This window comes from Bison bison, unplaced genomic scaffold (assembly GCF_000754665.1).
Source record: "Bison bison bison isolate TAMUID 2011002044 unplaced genomic scaffold, Bison_UMD1.0 scf7180017864470, whole genome shotgun sequence".
In the NCBI taxonomy this organism is placed as follows: domain Eukaryota; kingdom Metazoa; phylum Chordata; class Mammalia; order Artiodactyla; family Bovidae; genus Bison; species Bison bison.
The window spans coordinates 2,427,919-2,442,657 of record NW_011495031.1 but is presented as its reverse complement, the minus strand read 5'-3'; the positions used below and the strand labels follow the sequence as shown (position 1 = coordinate 2,442,657).

The window sequence follows — 14,739 nt, the reverse complement described above, 5'->3', positions numbered from 1 at the left end:
ATTTACATGTGAAAAGAAATAAAGAAGCTGGCTGGCTGCTTCTGAGGAATGGAACTTGACGCCAAAGGCAGGACAAATTACTGCTGTTTGGCTACAAGCTTCTGAGAGCTACTTTACTTTATATTTTATGGGTGACTGCAATGTATCCAGATAGGGATAAAGATAAAAGAAGTGATAACAGAACACCTACACTGAAAAATAAAGTTCTCTTGAGAAAACTTTATTAACATGAATAACAATAAATCACTCCAAACTTTCCATAGTCTTTACGAAGTTTTAATTTTAAAGATGAAATTTATTTCAAAAGTTCTTATATAAACCAATCATGAATAAGCTTTTATAATGAACTTCTCAAATCTTTTTACTATCTACCTTTCTGGCTCAGCTGGTAAAGAATACGCCTGCAATGTGGGAGACTTGGGTTCGATCCCTGGGTTGGGAAGATCCCCTGGAGAAGGGAAAGGCTACCCACTCCATTATTTCTGGCCTGGAGAATTCCATGGACTGTATAGTCCATGGGGTCACAAAGAGGCAGACACGACTGCGTGACTTTGACTTTCTTCTTGGGATAGCTTTGTTATAATACTATTACATTTCCTTTTTTATTCAAATCAACTGTTTTCAAGATAAATGATTATTAGCAAATCTTGATGCAAGATAAACATGATACTATAAAATTACCATTTCCTATCAACTATCTAAAGTAAAAAAGTATTTGGTACTAAGTGTTCTTATGTTCAAATTCTAAAAGTAATTTTTAGTCCCAAGGGAACTTGGTACTCCAAGACTTAAAAAAATTTTTTTAATGATATTTACATAATATATATATTTTTAATCACTAAGTTCCTCCTCATCACTGAAGTATGTGCTTTTCTTTATCCTTGGGCGTCTTGAATCATCTGATGTTGAAGGACCTCCTGAACTGGGTTTCCATTTTTTTTGTTCTTCTTCAATTTTGGCTTGCTGTAAAGGTTATTTGGAAAATAAACAAAACAAAAATCAGGAATCTGCTTAATATTAATAATATTAAAATAATATTATTTGTCCTACCCCCAAGTTTTCTCCCAGTCTTACCATGTTACTCAGAATTAGTCTGGGTAATTTCTATTAATTAACAGGCATATGAAATGAAGCTTACTTGCCATTGCTGTTGGACGTGGGTACATTACATAAAATACTGAATTAACTAACTAAAAGGAAAAATGAATTGATGTATGCATTTATAATTTATCAACTACATTAAAACAAAATAACTGGTTATATAAAATCAGGAAGTTATACATTTTCTTCAAAAAATGTTTCATATACTTGTATTAGAACTTTTAATGATCAAAAATGTTTTTTGTTTTAAAATGAAGCTTCCTTTAAAACAATATCTTTGATTTAATAAAATCTTTTCTGTTGGGGGCTAAACTCATTTTAATCAATTAGTTCTATTCAATTCTATACTGAAAACAGATTATGATATTAAAAGTGTTGTGGGGCCCTTAAAATCTAGAAAGAACCAATAGGAACTTTTCCATCACACTATTATAAAGATCTTAAAGAAAGAGCCCATCTCCTAAAGTTTAGGGACAAAGGGGAAAGACAGAGGATGTCATGAGGAGATGATTAATAAAGCAAGCAAGGAATATAAAACTATTAACTCAAGGGAGCTATGGCAGGTGCCTTGGAAAAAGAACTGTTGAATACCTGGAAAGCTATGGCCTGACTGAGGCTGTCAAGAGCAGGATCTTCCCCTTCATCTTCACTTTCTTCTACTTCTTCACTAAATTATTAAAAAAATCAAAATGCACTCAATAGTAAAAAGACAGCATACATTTAATGTATTTGGTGAGAGTGGATATACATACATTTCTTCTTCTGGCTCAGGAATTTTCTTTTTTTTCTTTTTCTCTTTCTTCTTTGGAGGTTCACGTTCTCCAAGCATATTTTTAGGACAGGCATAACTTAAGTGTCCACTTTCCTTTTGTTTCCCATTAAGAAGGAAAGGAAGAAATAGAACATTTGTGTTAGTAACACAAAATATGAAAATATATACATTATGTATTATTAACAGAAACTTGGTGGTTCCTTAAGATTAAATGTCAAGATTCAGGATATAAAAATTCAAAATTTAAATGGACCATCTACCTTAAATGTTAAAATTTTAAGTTAGTATGATAAAATGGGGACAAAACTACTCCTAACTTCAAAGATGTTAACAATCTCTTTTAAAAACACGTGGAAAATTTAAAGTCTTCCTCACTTTTCCTTGCAATTAATTTCATTTTGCTTATTTCATACCTAGACTACACTAGCATTGCCCACTTATGATAGCCATTTGTTACAATTCTCTTGTGGTTACTGAGAATTGATTTGTTTGAACTGATACATACTGGATTGTGAATCAGTTGTTTGAATTGATACATACTGGATTGTGAAGACAGCAGGAAAAAATTATATAAAATGCAGGGTACTGGATGCTTGGGGCTGGTGCACAGGGACGACCCAGAGGGAGGGTATGGGGAGGGAGGAGGGAGGAGGGTTCAGGATGGGGAACACATGTATACCTGTGGCGGATTCATTTTGATATTTGGCAAAACTAATACAATTATGTAAAGTTTAAAAATAAAATAAAATTAAAAAAAATATTATCCTTTTAAAAATATTAATTACATAATTCAAATGATAATACTTTGAATTACATAAAATGTATTTAACTCTTACCCTGTTTATTATTTTTAATGTGGCTATTAGAACATTTAAAATTGCATTTGCAGCTTGCATACATTTGTATTTGACAGTGCTGGACTAGCTGTAACATTAAAAGGAGATATAACATTGTCTGAGTTTAAAAGAAGACAGTGAATCTGTATATTAGCTTACCAAAATAACTTTAAGAAGATTTATGTGAGAATGAGGGTGTGGGCAGAGACTGAGCCAGGATTAAAACAGCAGAAGAGAAAATGAATCATGCTCTTCAAGTATTATTTTATAAAGCATCAAACCAACTATGTACTTTTTATACCTGGGGACATGGCTGCACCCAAAAGGTGTTATTATTAAGGAACTGCTGAGAGCATGCACTTAGAGAACCATTTTGCAAAGTGTTCTGGAATAACGATATACCAAAAACCGTTAACATATCCCATACCAAAAAAGGGGTTTAACAATGCAACAGCTTTTAGAAAAACCAGGCTAAAATAAACAGATTTGGGGTGGGGAAGAGTTTTAAGAAATACTATAATGTACAAAGTATAACATAACACATTTATGGACTCATGAACCAAAACAGATTAACAGATTTACCCAGAAGTTCTCAGATAATATCTACTGTGAATATATATACTCATCTATCTGACCATAATAACTCCACCCTCTCACCCTCTCTTCCTTTTTTTTTTAACAAAACTTAGGAGTCTGGAACACAGTTTTTGAAACATTAACTTAAGTGTTAGAATCACAAAATTCGACAGAACTTACCCAGGACCTTGCTCGCTCTCTCTTTCCGTCTATCCATCCATCTATCCACTCACTTACCTGTCTGTATATGTAAATATTTTTGAGAGGGAGTGAGTGACATTGGAGAAAGAACTCCCAAAACCATTTCCTTCTATTTTCCATATAATCGTGTAGCCAGAACAATGTCTCTCAGTAATTTTCCCTTCAGTAAACGCTCCCCATTAATCTCTGGATCATATATATGGAGACATTTTAGAAACAGAAAGCAATGAGACCCAGACTGAAATTCCCTTGATATCATTATGGGCCTTGGGCAAAATTGCTCTGCGGCTATGTATGTCTCCTAATCACCCAAAGTTTAAATGGATAACAATATTAATAGATGATGAGAACTAGGTAAGAAAATCTGGGTATAGTTCAGCTCCTGAACTATTAGCAGTACCAATAGGTGGGAAAACTTTTCAAAACAATATCCCATAGAGGATAGGTCATATGACAGTGTTTTTACTGATCTGTGATCCTTAATCATTGTCAAACTACTATAGAAATGCAAAAATTTATGGGTCACTAAAATCTGGGATTTCTTTGGAAGGAATGATGCTAAAGCTGAAACTCCAGTACTTTGGCCACCTCATGCAGAGTTGACTCACTGGAAAAGACTCTGATGCTGGGAGGGATTGGGGGCAGGAGGAGAGGGGGACGACAGAGGGTGAGATGGCTGGATGGCATCACCGACTCATATCACAGACCTAAGTTTGAGTGAATTCTGGGAGTTGGTGATGGACAGGGAGGCCTGGCATGCTGTGATTCATGGGGTTGCAAAGAGTCGGACACGACTGAGTGACTGAACTGAACTGAAAATCTTTCAGACAATAATGTAAGTAATTAGTCTTAACATTTTTTAACCTAACAACTTTCAAAGATTTAGAAACTGCAGAAAATACCTTTCTAGATTACCCAACTCAGACTGTCTTTACATCATAGTATATTTCAACTGAATTTACTTAAATGAGTCTACATTCCCAAAGTGAAACTTTTATAACTTGACTTTATCCTTCCAGAAGTTCTGGAGAACACAAATAAAACACTGATGTGAAAAACACCTTCAAGTAAATAATGGAAAATTATATTGCTTTAGGTATACTCACCCCACATTCATAACACTTAGATTTATCAAAGTAGTTTCGTCTTCGGATGAACTCAGCTGCTCTTCCATTGTCAATAGCAATGCTTGCTTTTATCACTCTACCAAATAACTGGACCAGAGAAAAATGTAAATGCAGAAGGATGTTATCTCATTGAAACCTAAAACTACAGTTATTGGATTCCATTTCTTCAAGTTTTCAATTCTATTTTTTTATATTATTTTAGCAAATGCCCACGTAGGTGTGACAAATTCTTTCCTGTAGAACAGATTTTTATTCCTTATATTCTACCAGTGTTTTGGGAACCCAGTACAGTTTTTACCTCTTTTCTATAAGTAAAATACCCCCAGGAACTACTGATATCCAGACATGACCATCCACTGCATCGCCACATTTTTAGCCTGGTTTGAACACAGACTTTTGGTTAAAAACCTTGCTGGGAACGAATGGCTTACCTGTTTGTTGTTTATTGCCCGGGTACAGTTTTGTGCAGAGTCTTTATCCAAAAATAAAATAAACGCAACCCCTTTACTCCTTCTGGTATCTTTATCTTTCATTATAGTAACCCTTAAAGCATAAACAAATAGCCAGTTAAAAATGAGGCAGCAATAAATAAAACATATGAATAAATTCTTGAAATGAGAAACTGTGATACTAACACAAGTGAACACAGCTATAATTAGGAGTATCTGATAAATCAAACATTAATCAGAAGTTGAGGATGAAGTAGAGATTACAAGAGACAATGGAATCTTGAAGATTAAGCATAATTCCTCTTCTCTACTGACTCCCTCTCTGCAGGAAAAAAACAAAACTGAGGTATTCTTTTCTGCACAAAAAGTAAAGTGATTTACTCAATTTTTTTTTCTAGTTTTAGAATAAAACTATATTCTTAATATTATTTTAAAGAATCTCCAGTTCTGTGCTTCTCAGCCATACTACCCAAAGAACCTGAATGGTATGGATGGTGACAAGACCACCGAGCCTGCTCTTTCTCCTCGTCCTTCACCCATCCCTAGTCCTGTTGGTCCTTGCTCATCGTATGTCATTAAACACATTTTAGGAAACAATATTCAACAGGGCTCTTTGGAGAAATGGCTGATTTGAAGGCTGGGAGAGGCTACATCCAAGATGAACTTGGAACATCTTGTTATGCTAGAAAGGAAGCACTTGAAAAAAAGTGTAATGATGGGGCATGGCACAAGAACAGAGAAGCCAGCTGAAGGGAGAGCCCACTGGCCGAATCTAGGACAATCTGAGTACCAAAATAATTAAATACATTAATGAATTACAAACCACATAAGAAAGGAATTCTTAAGTCCATGCTGATAATAAATAAATAAATGGGGGAGAAAGGAGGGCTACTGCTTATAGCACAAACAGGGAGGGCCAGAAAATCACCATTTGAAACGATCACGGTAAAGACTGGGACAGGCAAGAATTATAACAAATGCTATGTCTCAAATGAAATTTTTATGTGGAACAGGATGCTTGCATTGTCTTAACTGTCTCCCATTGATTGCTTGTTAGTTGCACAAGGGAAAAATAATTATACAGCAGAGAAGTTGGTTAAACCTTGACTGAGTGATCAAAATTAGTATCACTCATGAGATAGATGGATGCTGTATGAATCCAGAGTGACACCTTGAGAATAAATCATCTATAGAGCATTCCTGCCAAGACTATATAACCCCCATATAATCATGAGGCAACATCAGGAAAACACATGGGTTAGAGTTGTACTATTTATAAATGTTTCAGACTAGGGGAGGCTAAAAAGATTTGACAGTAAAAATCAACACTTAACTCTAGACTGCATTCTGCACTACAGGTGAAAAATTCTACGTGGGATATTATTAGGTCAACTGACAAAACTGGAACACGGACAATTGATTTAACAAAAGTACTGCATCAGGATAAATTTATGAGTTTCGTTAACTGTGCTGTGGCTATATAATATATAACCCTAATGTATTTTTAGGAAATACACAATGAAGTACTATGCTGCTGCTGCTAAGTCACTTCAGTCGTGTCCGACTCTGTGTGGCTCCATAGACGGCAGCCCACCAGGCTCCCCCGTCCCTGGGATTCTCCAGGCAAGAACACTGGAGTGGGTTGCCATTTCCTTCTCCAATGCATGAAAGTGAAAAGTGAAAGTGAAGTCACTCAGTCGTGTCTGACTCTTCACAACCCCATGGACTGCAGCCTACCAGGCTCCTCTGTCCATGGGATTTTCCAGGCAAGAGTACTGGAGTAGGTTGCCATTGCCTTCTCCGATGAAGTACTATATTTAGGAGTAAAGGGTGATGACATTTATAACACCCTCAAATGACTCTCAAAAGCAAACTGTGTTTGTGTGTATGTATACACATAAAGACACACACACATAGGCACATATATGTGTGCTTGGTTGTGTCTGAAGCTTTGTGACCCCATGGACTGTAGTCTGCCAGGCTCCTCTCTCCATGGAATCTTCCAGGCAAGAATACTGGAATGGGTTGTCATTTCCTATTTCAGGGGATCTTCCTGACCCAGGGATCAAACTTGGGATCAAGTCTTGCATCTTCTGCACTGGCAGGTGGGTTCTTTACCACTGCTTCAACCTGGGAAGCCATACATATACACACAAATGTATATATACACATACACACACACACACATATACCCACACATGAACACACATTGGGGAGAGAGTACAAATGATAAAATAAATAGGGTAAAATGTTAACAGTACGTGAATCTGGGTAAGGGATATTTTGATGTTCTTTGTACTATTTTTGTAACTTATAAATTTGGGGTTATTTCCAAATAGCAAAAAAGAGACAATATTTAAGACAAAGCTTAATAATTTTCTAAAAACTAAATTAACAGGAAAACAGACAAGAGGATATGAATGAATAAACAGAAATTTTATTTAATATTATATTTCACATATTAAATTTTATTTTATTTAGGTTTGGGTTTTTAGGTACCTATAGTCTCTGGAATGAAACTGGTAAAAAGATACCTCTATATTAAGAAAAGCGATGTCTTATTCCATTAAAAAAATAAGTTACAATAACTTAGGGGAAAGTGGACAACTAAAATGGTTTACTTTCTCAAAGGCAGAATGTGTTTATTCATTGGGTTTATAAGGAAAGAAGTCAAGTACTCAATGATGCTCAAGTTTAGACTAATTTTCTGCAAAGACACACCAGTTATTGAACATAACAAAGTTTTTAACCCATTTTAAAAAAAAGTGTGAAGTGAGACATTGCTTTAACTTTTAAAAAACTCATAATGTTTCTGGAGGTCAGTTCAAGTCATACATTAATTTTTGAAAGTACTATTTTGGAAGTGTTCGCTTTCTAAATCATCCTCTATTAATGATCTCTCTCCTCCGTCCTCTCTTTTCTGTTCCCATTGCTTTTTCTTGTCCATAGTGGCATTACTGTTTCCATAGTCTATTCTTACTGGTTCCCTTGATGTTAATTCCTGCTCATATGCTGGAATTAACACAGTGGAAGAGTCTTCTACTTAAGGAATACATAAAATCACTTACTCCCTCGCTTAAAAGGTCTTGGTTCTCCAAACTGCCTACTCTCCAGTGCAGCAGTCAATGGCCTTTATCGTGCCCTCCCCATCTCTCGCTGCCCCGCACTCGCACACTGTAAGCTTTAGCCACAAGAAGGCATTCAGTGTTTATGCAGCATGGCCTGAACCTCCCTAAACTGGCACCTCTGTTCACATGCCTTCTATCCTCTTTAAATTCTCAATTTTTGCCCATAAAATTTTACTCACTCTTCAGGGTTCAGAATGTATGAGTTCTTACATTTCTTTAACTGCTTGTCTCTGCTGAAATCTGTATAAACACTGCCTCATCTTCCCTACTGAAGTTTATTTTTGCAGTAATGACAAGTCTTTATGTTTGGATACATGTGATGGCATTTTCACTTTATTAATTTGTCAGCTACTTCTTTAAGCTTTATCTATAAAACGCTCCTTTCAGCTCACCTATTTTGATTGAGAAAATAGTTTCTCAGAAGCATGTATCCATTTGTTTGTTCATGAGGCCATTCAGTCCTTCCATTAGCCTCTAGTACAAGTACTAAGCACTGGCAGCAGGACAAGGTTTTTACCCTCAGGAAAAAACTGACAGTCTAGAGGTAGAGAGAGACCTATAAACCAATTAAAATACATTATTTTGACAGAATTACCTTCTATGATAACAGAAAAGTAATTATATCAAGGATTTGAGAGGACAAACCTAGGATTTATTCCCATGTCTCTGGCATGGGAGAAAAGGTGGATGGTGACACCATTTCCTGATATAAGGCAGATGATGTACTCATTTAAGCACATAAAGTAGACACTATTCTGGGAAACCTCAGTGTCATCTGTAACACCTCCTTCTCATTCACCCAACCATTATATACAAAATAAGTACAGCACTAAGTATTATCCATTCTTCTGCCTAATGATTTCTCAAATCTGACCAGTTTCTACCTCTCTACCTGTATCATTTTAGTCTAGATTTCTTCCCAGGGCTACTGTTATATCTTTTAACTGGTGTCCCTGCATCTGCTCATGTTCCCCTCCAATCCAGTCTCTACACTGAAGTTGGATGGAACAAGGTTCTAAAAATTCAAATCATGTCACTCTAATTAAAATTATTTAACAGATTCCTGGTCTTCTTAGAGGAATCTGTTTCTGGACCCATCTTGTGCTTTTCCCCTCTTGCTTACTCATCTCAAGTCACACTGGCTGTTTCTTGATATCACTTTATTTTCTCTTGCCAGAGGGTCTTTGTGGGCCTTTGTATAAGCATTCCCTCTAACTGAAATGTTCTTCTCATTCTTTTTACCTACTTGTACTCAGCCTCTAGGTTTCAACTCAAAGAATACTGCCTTTGTAAAGCTACTCTGACTCTCTAGACTAGATCATGTCTTCCTTGCTTATAGGTGCTTATAACTCTGTGTCTAACTTCATAGCATTCTCATGGCTAACAATTATGTATTGATATGGAAATTTATTCAGTGATTCTGACAGGGAAAAATCAAGAAAAGGTAATGGGAAGGTAAGGGAATAGGCTGGAATCAAACCTTGTCTTCACTGCTGACTGGCAATATGATTTTAGGTTTACAGGCTTCAGTTTTGTCAATTACAACATCAGGATAATAGCAGTGTTTACCTTCAAAGACAGTTGTGAGACTTTAATGAGATAATTTATGTAAAGATATTAGAACAATAAGGCTTCCCAGGTGGCAGAGTGGTAAAGAATTCCCCTGCCAATGCAGGAGACGTGGGTTCAATCCCTGGCTTGGGAAGATCCCTTGGAATAGGAAATGGCAACCCATTCCACTATTTTTGCCTGGAAAATTCCATGGACAGAGGAGCCTGGTGGGCTAGTCCATGGGATCGCCAAAGAGTCAGACATGACTGAGCACGCACACACGCGTGCACGTGCACACACACACACACACATTAGAACAATGCCTAGCATGTGCTCATTGTTTCATATCATTATTATTAGTGTTCTGATTGATAATGATCACTGTTTGAAATTCTGAAGACCTCAAAATTGATTTAGTAGTATTTCTGTTGTTTTTTTTTAACGGAGAAGTAATTTTAAAAGATGTGAACTTCAGGATGCAGATGAACTTCAACTGTTTAATGTCCATTTATCAAAAGCTAAAGAAAAACAACTAGTTAAGATAAATATGCTCTAAATTCCTGGGATTTTAAATGACTTTAAATTTATACTAAACATATATTAGTTATAAGATAGAGTAACACTATCTTGTTTTTACTTTATACTCTCATTAACCCTGCATAGTTCAAGAGTCAGTGGTGTTTGTTTTTACATTGTTTGACAAATAATAATCCATTTATAGTATACTTGCTAACATACCTTCTACTACCTGCTATTTATATTTAATCAGCTTTTATGTCTTATATTGGATAACAGAATCAGTTTTAATTCTTAATAATGTGGTATAAAACAAGTAAATAATAACACAAAGGACTACCATGAAATCATTAAATATAAGGCTGTATCTATACAGTACATGGAAAGCTATTTACAATAAGTCAAGTTAAAAAAAGACAACAAAATTGCATGCATAGAAAGGAGTCTTTTTAAACTTGTCTATAGATATTTATGTATATTAAAAAATTAAATACACATAAAATGTTAACAGCAGTATTTTTATTCTTTTTTATATTAAATATCTGTTTTATAAAAATATAGTAAATCTACTTTCATTAAGAAAATAATGGAGAAGAAAATTAAGATAGACTTTCAAATGAAGTTTCAGGATCTGATATACTTACTTTACAACTTTGCCATACTTGGAAAATATCTGAAACAAAAGACCACATAATGATTTGCAATTTGATTTAAAATCATAAAAAACACATTAAGTTTTCAGGCTGTATATACTGACCACATTTTTTATTGTAGTTTACGAAAAGTTTTAGCATTTAGTCAGTAAGGCAGACCACAGAAGACATATTTTTTTAGTGACTTGAATAATACTCTTTTTTGTCTATTTGTATCACAGGTATTTATTTACCTTAATTCTTAAATTTCTGACAAATTCCCTGACAAAGAGTACAGGGGAAAAAAAAAAAAAACACTCTTCAAGTGTGGTAGGTTGAAGGCACACACACTGCACAGCTATAGTTCGTACGGTTTATCCACGACAACTGTCAACCCCACCAGAGCTCCGGAGAAACCTTGTGCTTTAATTATCAATGTTGTAGAATAGCACTGTTCCTAACTTACTCCCCTCCACCCCATCAAGCAATCACTATTTCAGAAGACAGATCCTTACTTAGACTGCTTATAAAATAAAAAAAGCTTCTATATTGAAAAAATCGATTCCTATCAGCCTACTTCTTCTGCCCACCCTAATATGTTGGTGGCACTTTACAGTTGGCCCTTTCTTCCCTTTTACATCTACATCTTCACTCTAGGCAATCTCATCTATTTCTATTGCTTCAACCAGTACCTATATACTGATAGTTCCTGTTTATCATGTAACACTTTGTAGAAGAGTCTTTTATGATACATTAATATGTGTAAGAAATAACAATAATAAATGTTTGAGTTCTATAATTAAGTTGTGTAACCCTGGGGCTTCCCTAGTGGCTCAGGTGAAGAACCCGCTTGCAATATAGGAGACCCAGGTTTGATCCCTGGGTCAGGAAGATCCCCTGAAGAAAGGAATGGCTGGCTACCCACTCCAGTATTCTTGCCTGCCTGGAGAATTCCATGGACAGAGGAACCTGGTGGGCTATAGTCCATGGGGTTGCAAAGAGTTGGACAAGACTGAGTGACTAAAACTTTCACTTCAACCCTGGAACACAGTATAACTAGATTGCAGTGTTAGTAATACTGGAGATCAATAGACAGTTCTCTCTCTCTTTGTTGTGGTCTGCTTTTTATTTGCTTTCTTAAAAAAAAAAATTATTAAAGGATAGTTGATTTACAATGTTATGTCAAGTATCTGGTGTATAGCAAAGTGATGTATATATATATATATGTGTGTGTGTACACACATTCTTCTCCATTTCGGTTTATTACAGGATATTGAATATAGTTTTCTATGCTGTACAGTTAAGACCTTATTGTTTATCCATTCTATATATAGTAGTTTGTATCTGCTAACCTCAAATTACCAGTCCATCCTTTCTTCCCTTTGGCAACCATTAAGTTTGTTCTCTATGTCTGTGAGCCTGCTTCTGTTTTGTAGGTTAAGTTCATTTGTGACATATTTAGATTCTACATGTAAGGGATATTTTATGGTATCTGTCTTTCTCTTTCTGATTTACTTCACTTAGTACCATCTCTAGGGTCATCCATGTTGCTGCAAATGGCATTATTTTATTCTTTTTTATGGTTGAGTAGTATTCCACACAAACACACACACCTCACATCTTCATCTATTTATGCTGATAGACATGTAGATTGTTTCCATGTCTTGGCTATAGTGAATAGTACTGCTATGAACATAGAGGTGCATGTATTTTTTCAAACTATAGTCCTGTTTGGATGTATGCCCAGCAGTGGGATTGTGGGATCCCTATGGCAACTCTAATTTAGTTTTTTCAGGAACTTCCATACTGTTTTCCGTAGTAGCTACACCAATTTACGTTCCCACCAATGATGTAGGAGGATTCTTTTTTTCCTACACTCTCTCTAGCATGTACTGTTTGTAGACTTTTTAATGATGGTCATCCTGACTGGTGTGAGGTGGTGTTTCATTGTAGTTATTTTCATTTCTCTAATAACTATCAATGTTTATATCTTTTCATTCATGTGCCTATTGGCCATCTGTATGAATGACTATTTTCTGTACAATATTTTCTAATGGCATCTCACTTCACTGAGTCCTTATCATTAGTCATTATCTTACCATTATGCAAGTCCTATAAGGCACCCCTGAATGTGCTCGCCTCTGACTGCCTGCTTCTCTCCACTTTATTTACCGTCTGACTGAAATTCTTATCCCCCTTAGACATCTGCACAGCTGCCTCTTACTTCCTTCATGTCTTAATCAAAAGTCACCCTCCTAAAGTAAAATTTCACCCCTAAACGAACATTTAGTAACCCTCCATTCCTGCTTTATTTTTCCCCTTAGCATTAACTTAGTATCTAGTATTGACAAACATCATTTGAATTTTTTATATTTCAAATTGTTTCTCTATCTTGCTGTATTGTGAGTGCCAGAAGAGATTTTCATCTTTTTGTTCACTGATGTGTTCCTTGTACCTGGAACAATGTTCTGTGGCACACAGTAAGTATTCAATGAAAAGAGAGATGTCTCTATTCTGATACAAGGAAGGAAACTAAAGTTCATTTTCTCTGTTCTTTGAGACTCAAGTTGTCTTAATTCATCAAGTACTATGTAATCAAATCTTTCACTTTCATCAAGAGGCTCTTTAGTCCTTCTTCATTTTCTGCCATAAGGGTGGTGTCATCTGCATATCTGAGTTTATTGATATTTCTCCCAGCAATCTTGATTCCAGCTTGTGCTTCATCTAGCAAGGCGTTTCTCATGATGTACTCTGCATATAAGTTAAACAAGCAGGGTGACGATATACAGCCTTGATGTACTCCTTTTCCTATTTGGAACCAGTCTGTTGTTCCATGTCCAGTTCTAACTGTTGCTTCTTGACCTGCATACAGATTTCTCAGGAGACAGGTAAGGTGGTCTGGTATTCCCATCTCTTTAAGAATTTTCCACAGTTTGTGCTGATCCACACAGTCAAAGGCTTTGGTGTAGTCAATAAAGCAAAAGCATATGTTTTTCTGGAACTCTCCTGCATTTTTGATGATCCAGCAGATGTTGGCAATTTGATCTCTGGTTCCTCTGCCTTTCCTAAATCCAGCTTGAACATCTGGAAGTTCATGGTTCACATACTGTTGAAGCCTAGATTGGAGAATTTTGAACATTACGTTGAGATGAGTGAAATGAGTGAAATTGTGTGGTAGTTCAATATCAAACTAAACATTCTTTGGCACTGCCTTTCTTGGGGATTGGAATGAAAACTGACCTTTGCCAGTCCTGTGGCCACTGCTGAGTTTTCCAAATTTGCTGGCATAGTGAGTGCATCACTTTCACAGCATCATCTTTTTGGATTTGAAACAGCTCAATTGGAATTCCATCACCTCCAATAGTTTTGTTCGTAGTGATGTTTCCTAAGGCCCACCTGAATTCACATTCCAGGATGTCTGGCTCTAGGTGAGTGATCAAACCATTGTGATTATCTGGGTCATGAAGATCTTTTTTGTACAGTTCTTGTGTGTATTCTTGCCACCTCTTCTTAACATCTTCTGCTTCTGTTAGGTCCATACCATTTCTGTCCTTTATTGAGCCCAACTTTGCATGATATGTTCCCCTGGTATCTCTAATTATTTTGAAGAGATCTTCAGTCTTTCCCACTCTATTGTTTTCCTCTATTTCTTGATGAAAGTGAAGAGGGGAGTGAAAAAGTTGGCTTAAAGCTCAACATTCAGAAAACGAAGATCATGGCATCTGATCCCACCACTTCAAGGCAAATAGATGGGGAAACAGTGGCAGACTTTATTTTGGGGGGCTCCAAAATCACTGCAGATGGTGACCACAGCCATGAAATTAAAAGATGCTTGCTCCTTGGAAGGAAA

The 14,739-nt window shown here is 36.0% G+C and overlaps 1 protein-coding gene across 2 annotated transcripts in view; it reads right to left on the bottom strand.

The window, feature by feature from the left end:
• Positions 1-260: 260 nt before the first annotated feature.
• ZCRB1 (zinc finger CCHC-type and RNA binding motif 1) overlaps positions 261-14,739 on the bottom strand; it is a 17,603-nt gene continuing 3,124 nt past the window's right edge. The window contains exons 3-9 of one of the 2 annotated variants that reach the window (XM_010860758.1): positions 10,902-10,930; positions 5,249-5,384; positions 5,045-5,156; positions 4,593-4,700; positions 1,854-1,966; positions 1,693-1,768; positions 261-963 (exon numbers count right to left, since the gene is read on the bottom strand). In XM_010860758.1, coding sequence (XP_010859060.1) covers positions 832-963; positions 1,693-1,768; positions 1,854-1,966; positions 4,593-4,700; positions 5,045-5,146 — 531 coding nt within the window. In that variant the 5' untranslated portion in view covers positions 5,147-5,156; positions 5,249-5,384; positions 10,902-10,930 and the 3' untranslated portion in view covers positions 261-831. The remainder of the gene's footprint in view (positions 964-1,692; positions 1,769-1,853; positions 1,967-4,592; positions 4,701-5,044; positions 5,157-5,248; positions 5,385-10,901; positions 10,931-14,739) is intronic. The other variant, XM_010860757.1, reaches the window with a different exon arrangement.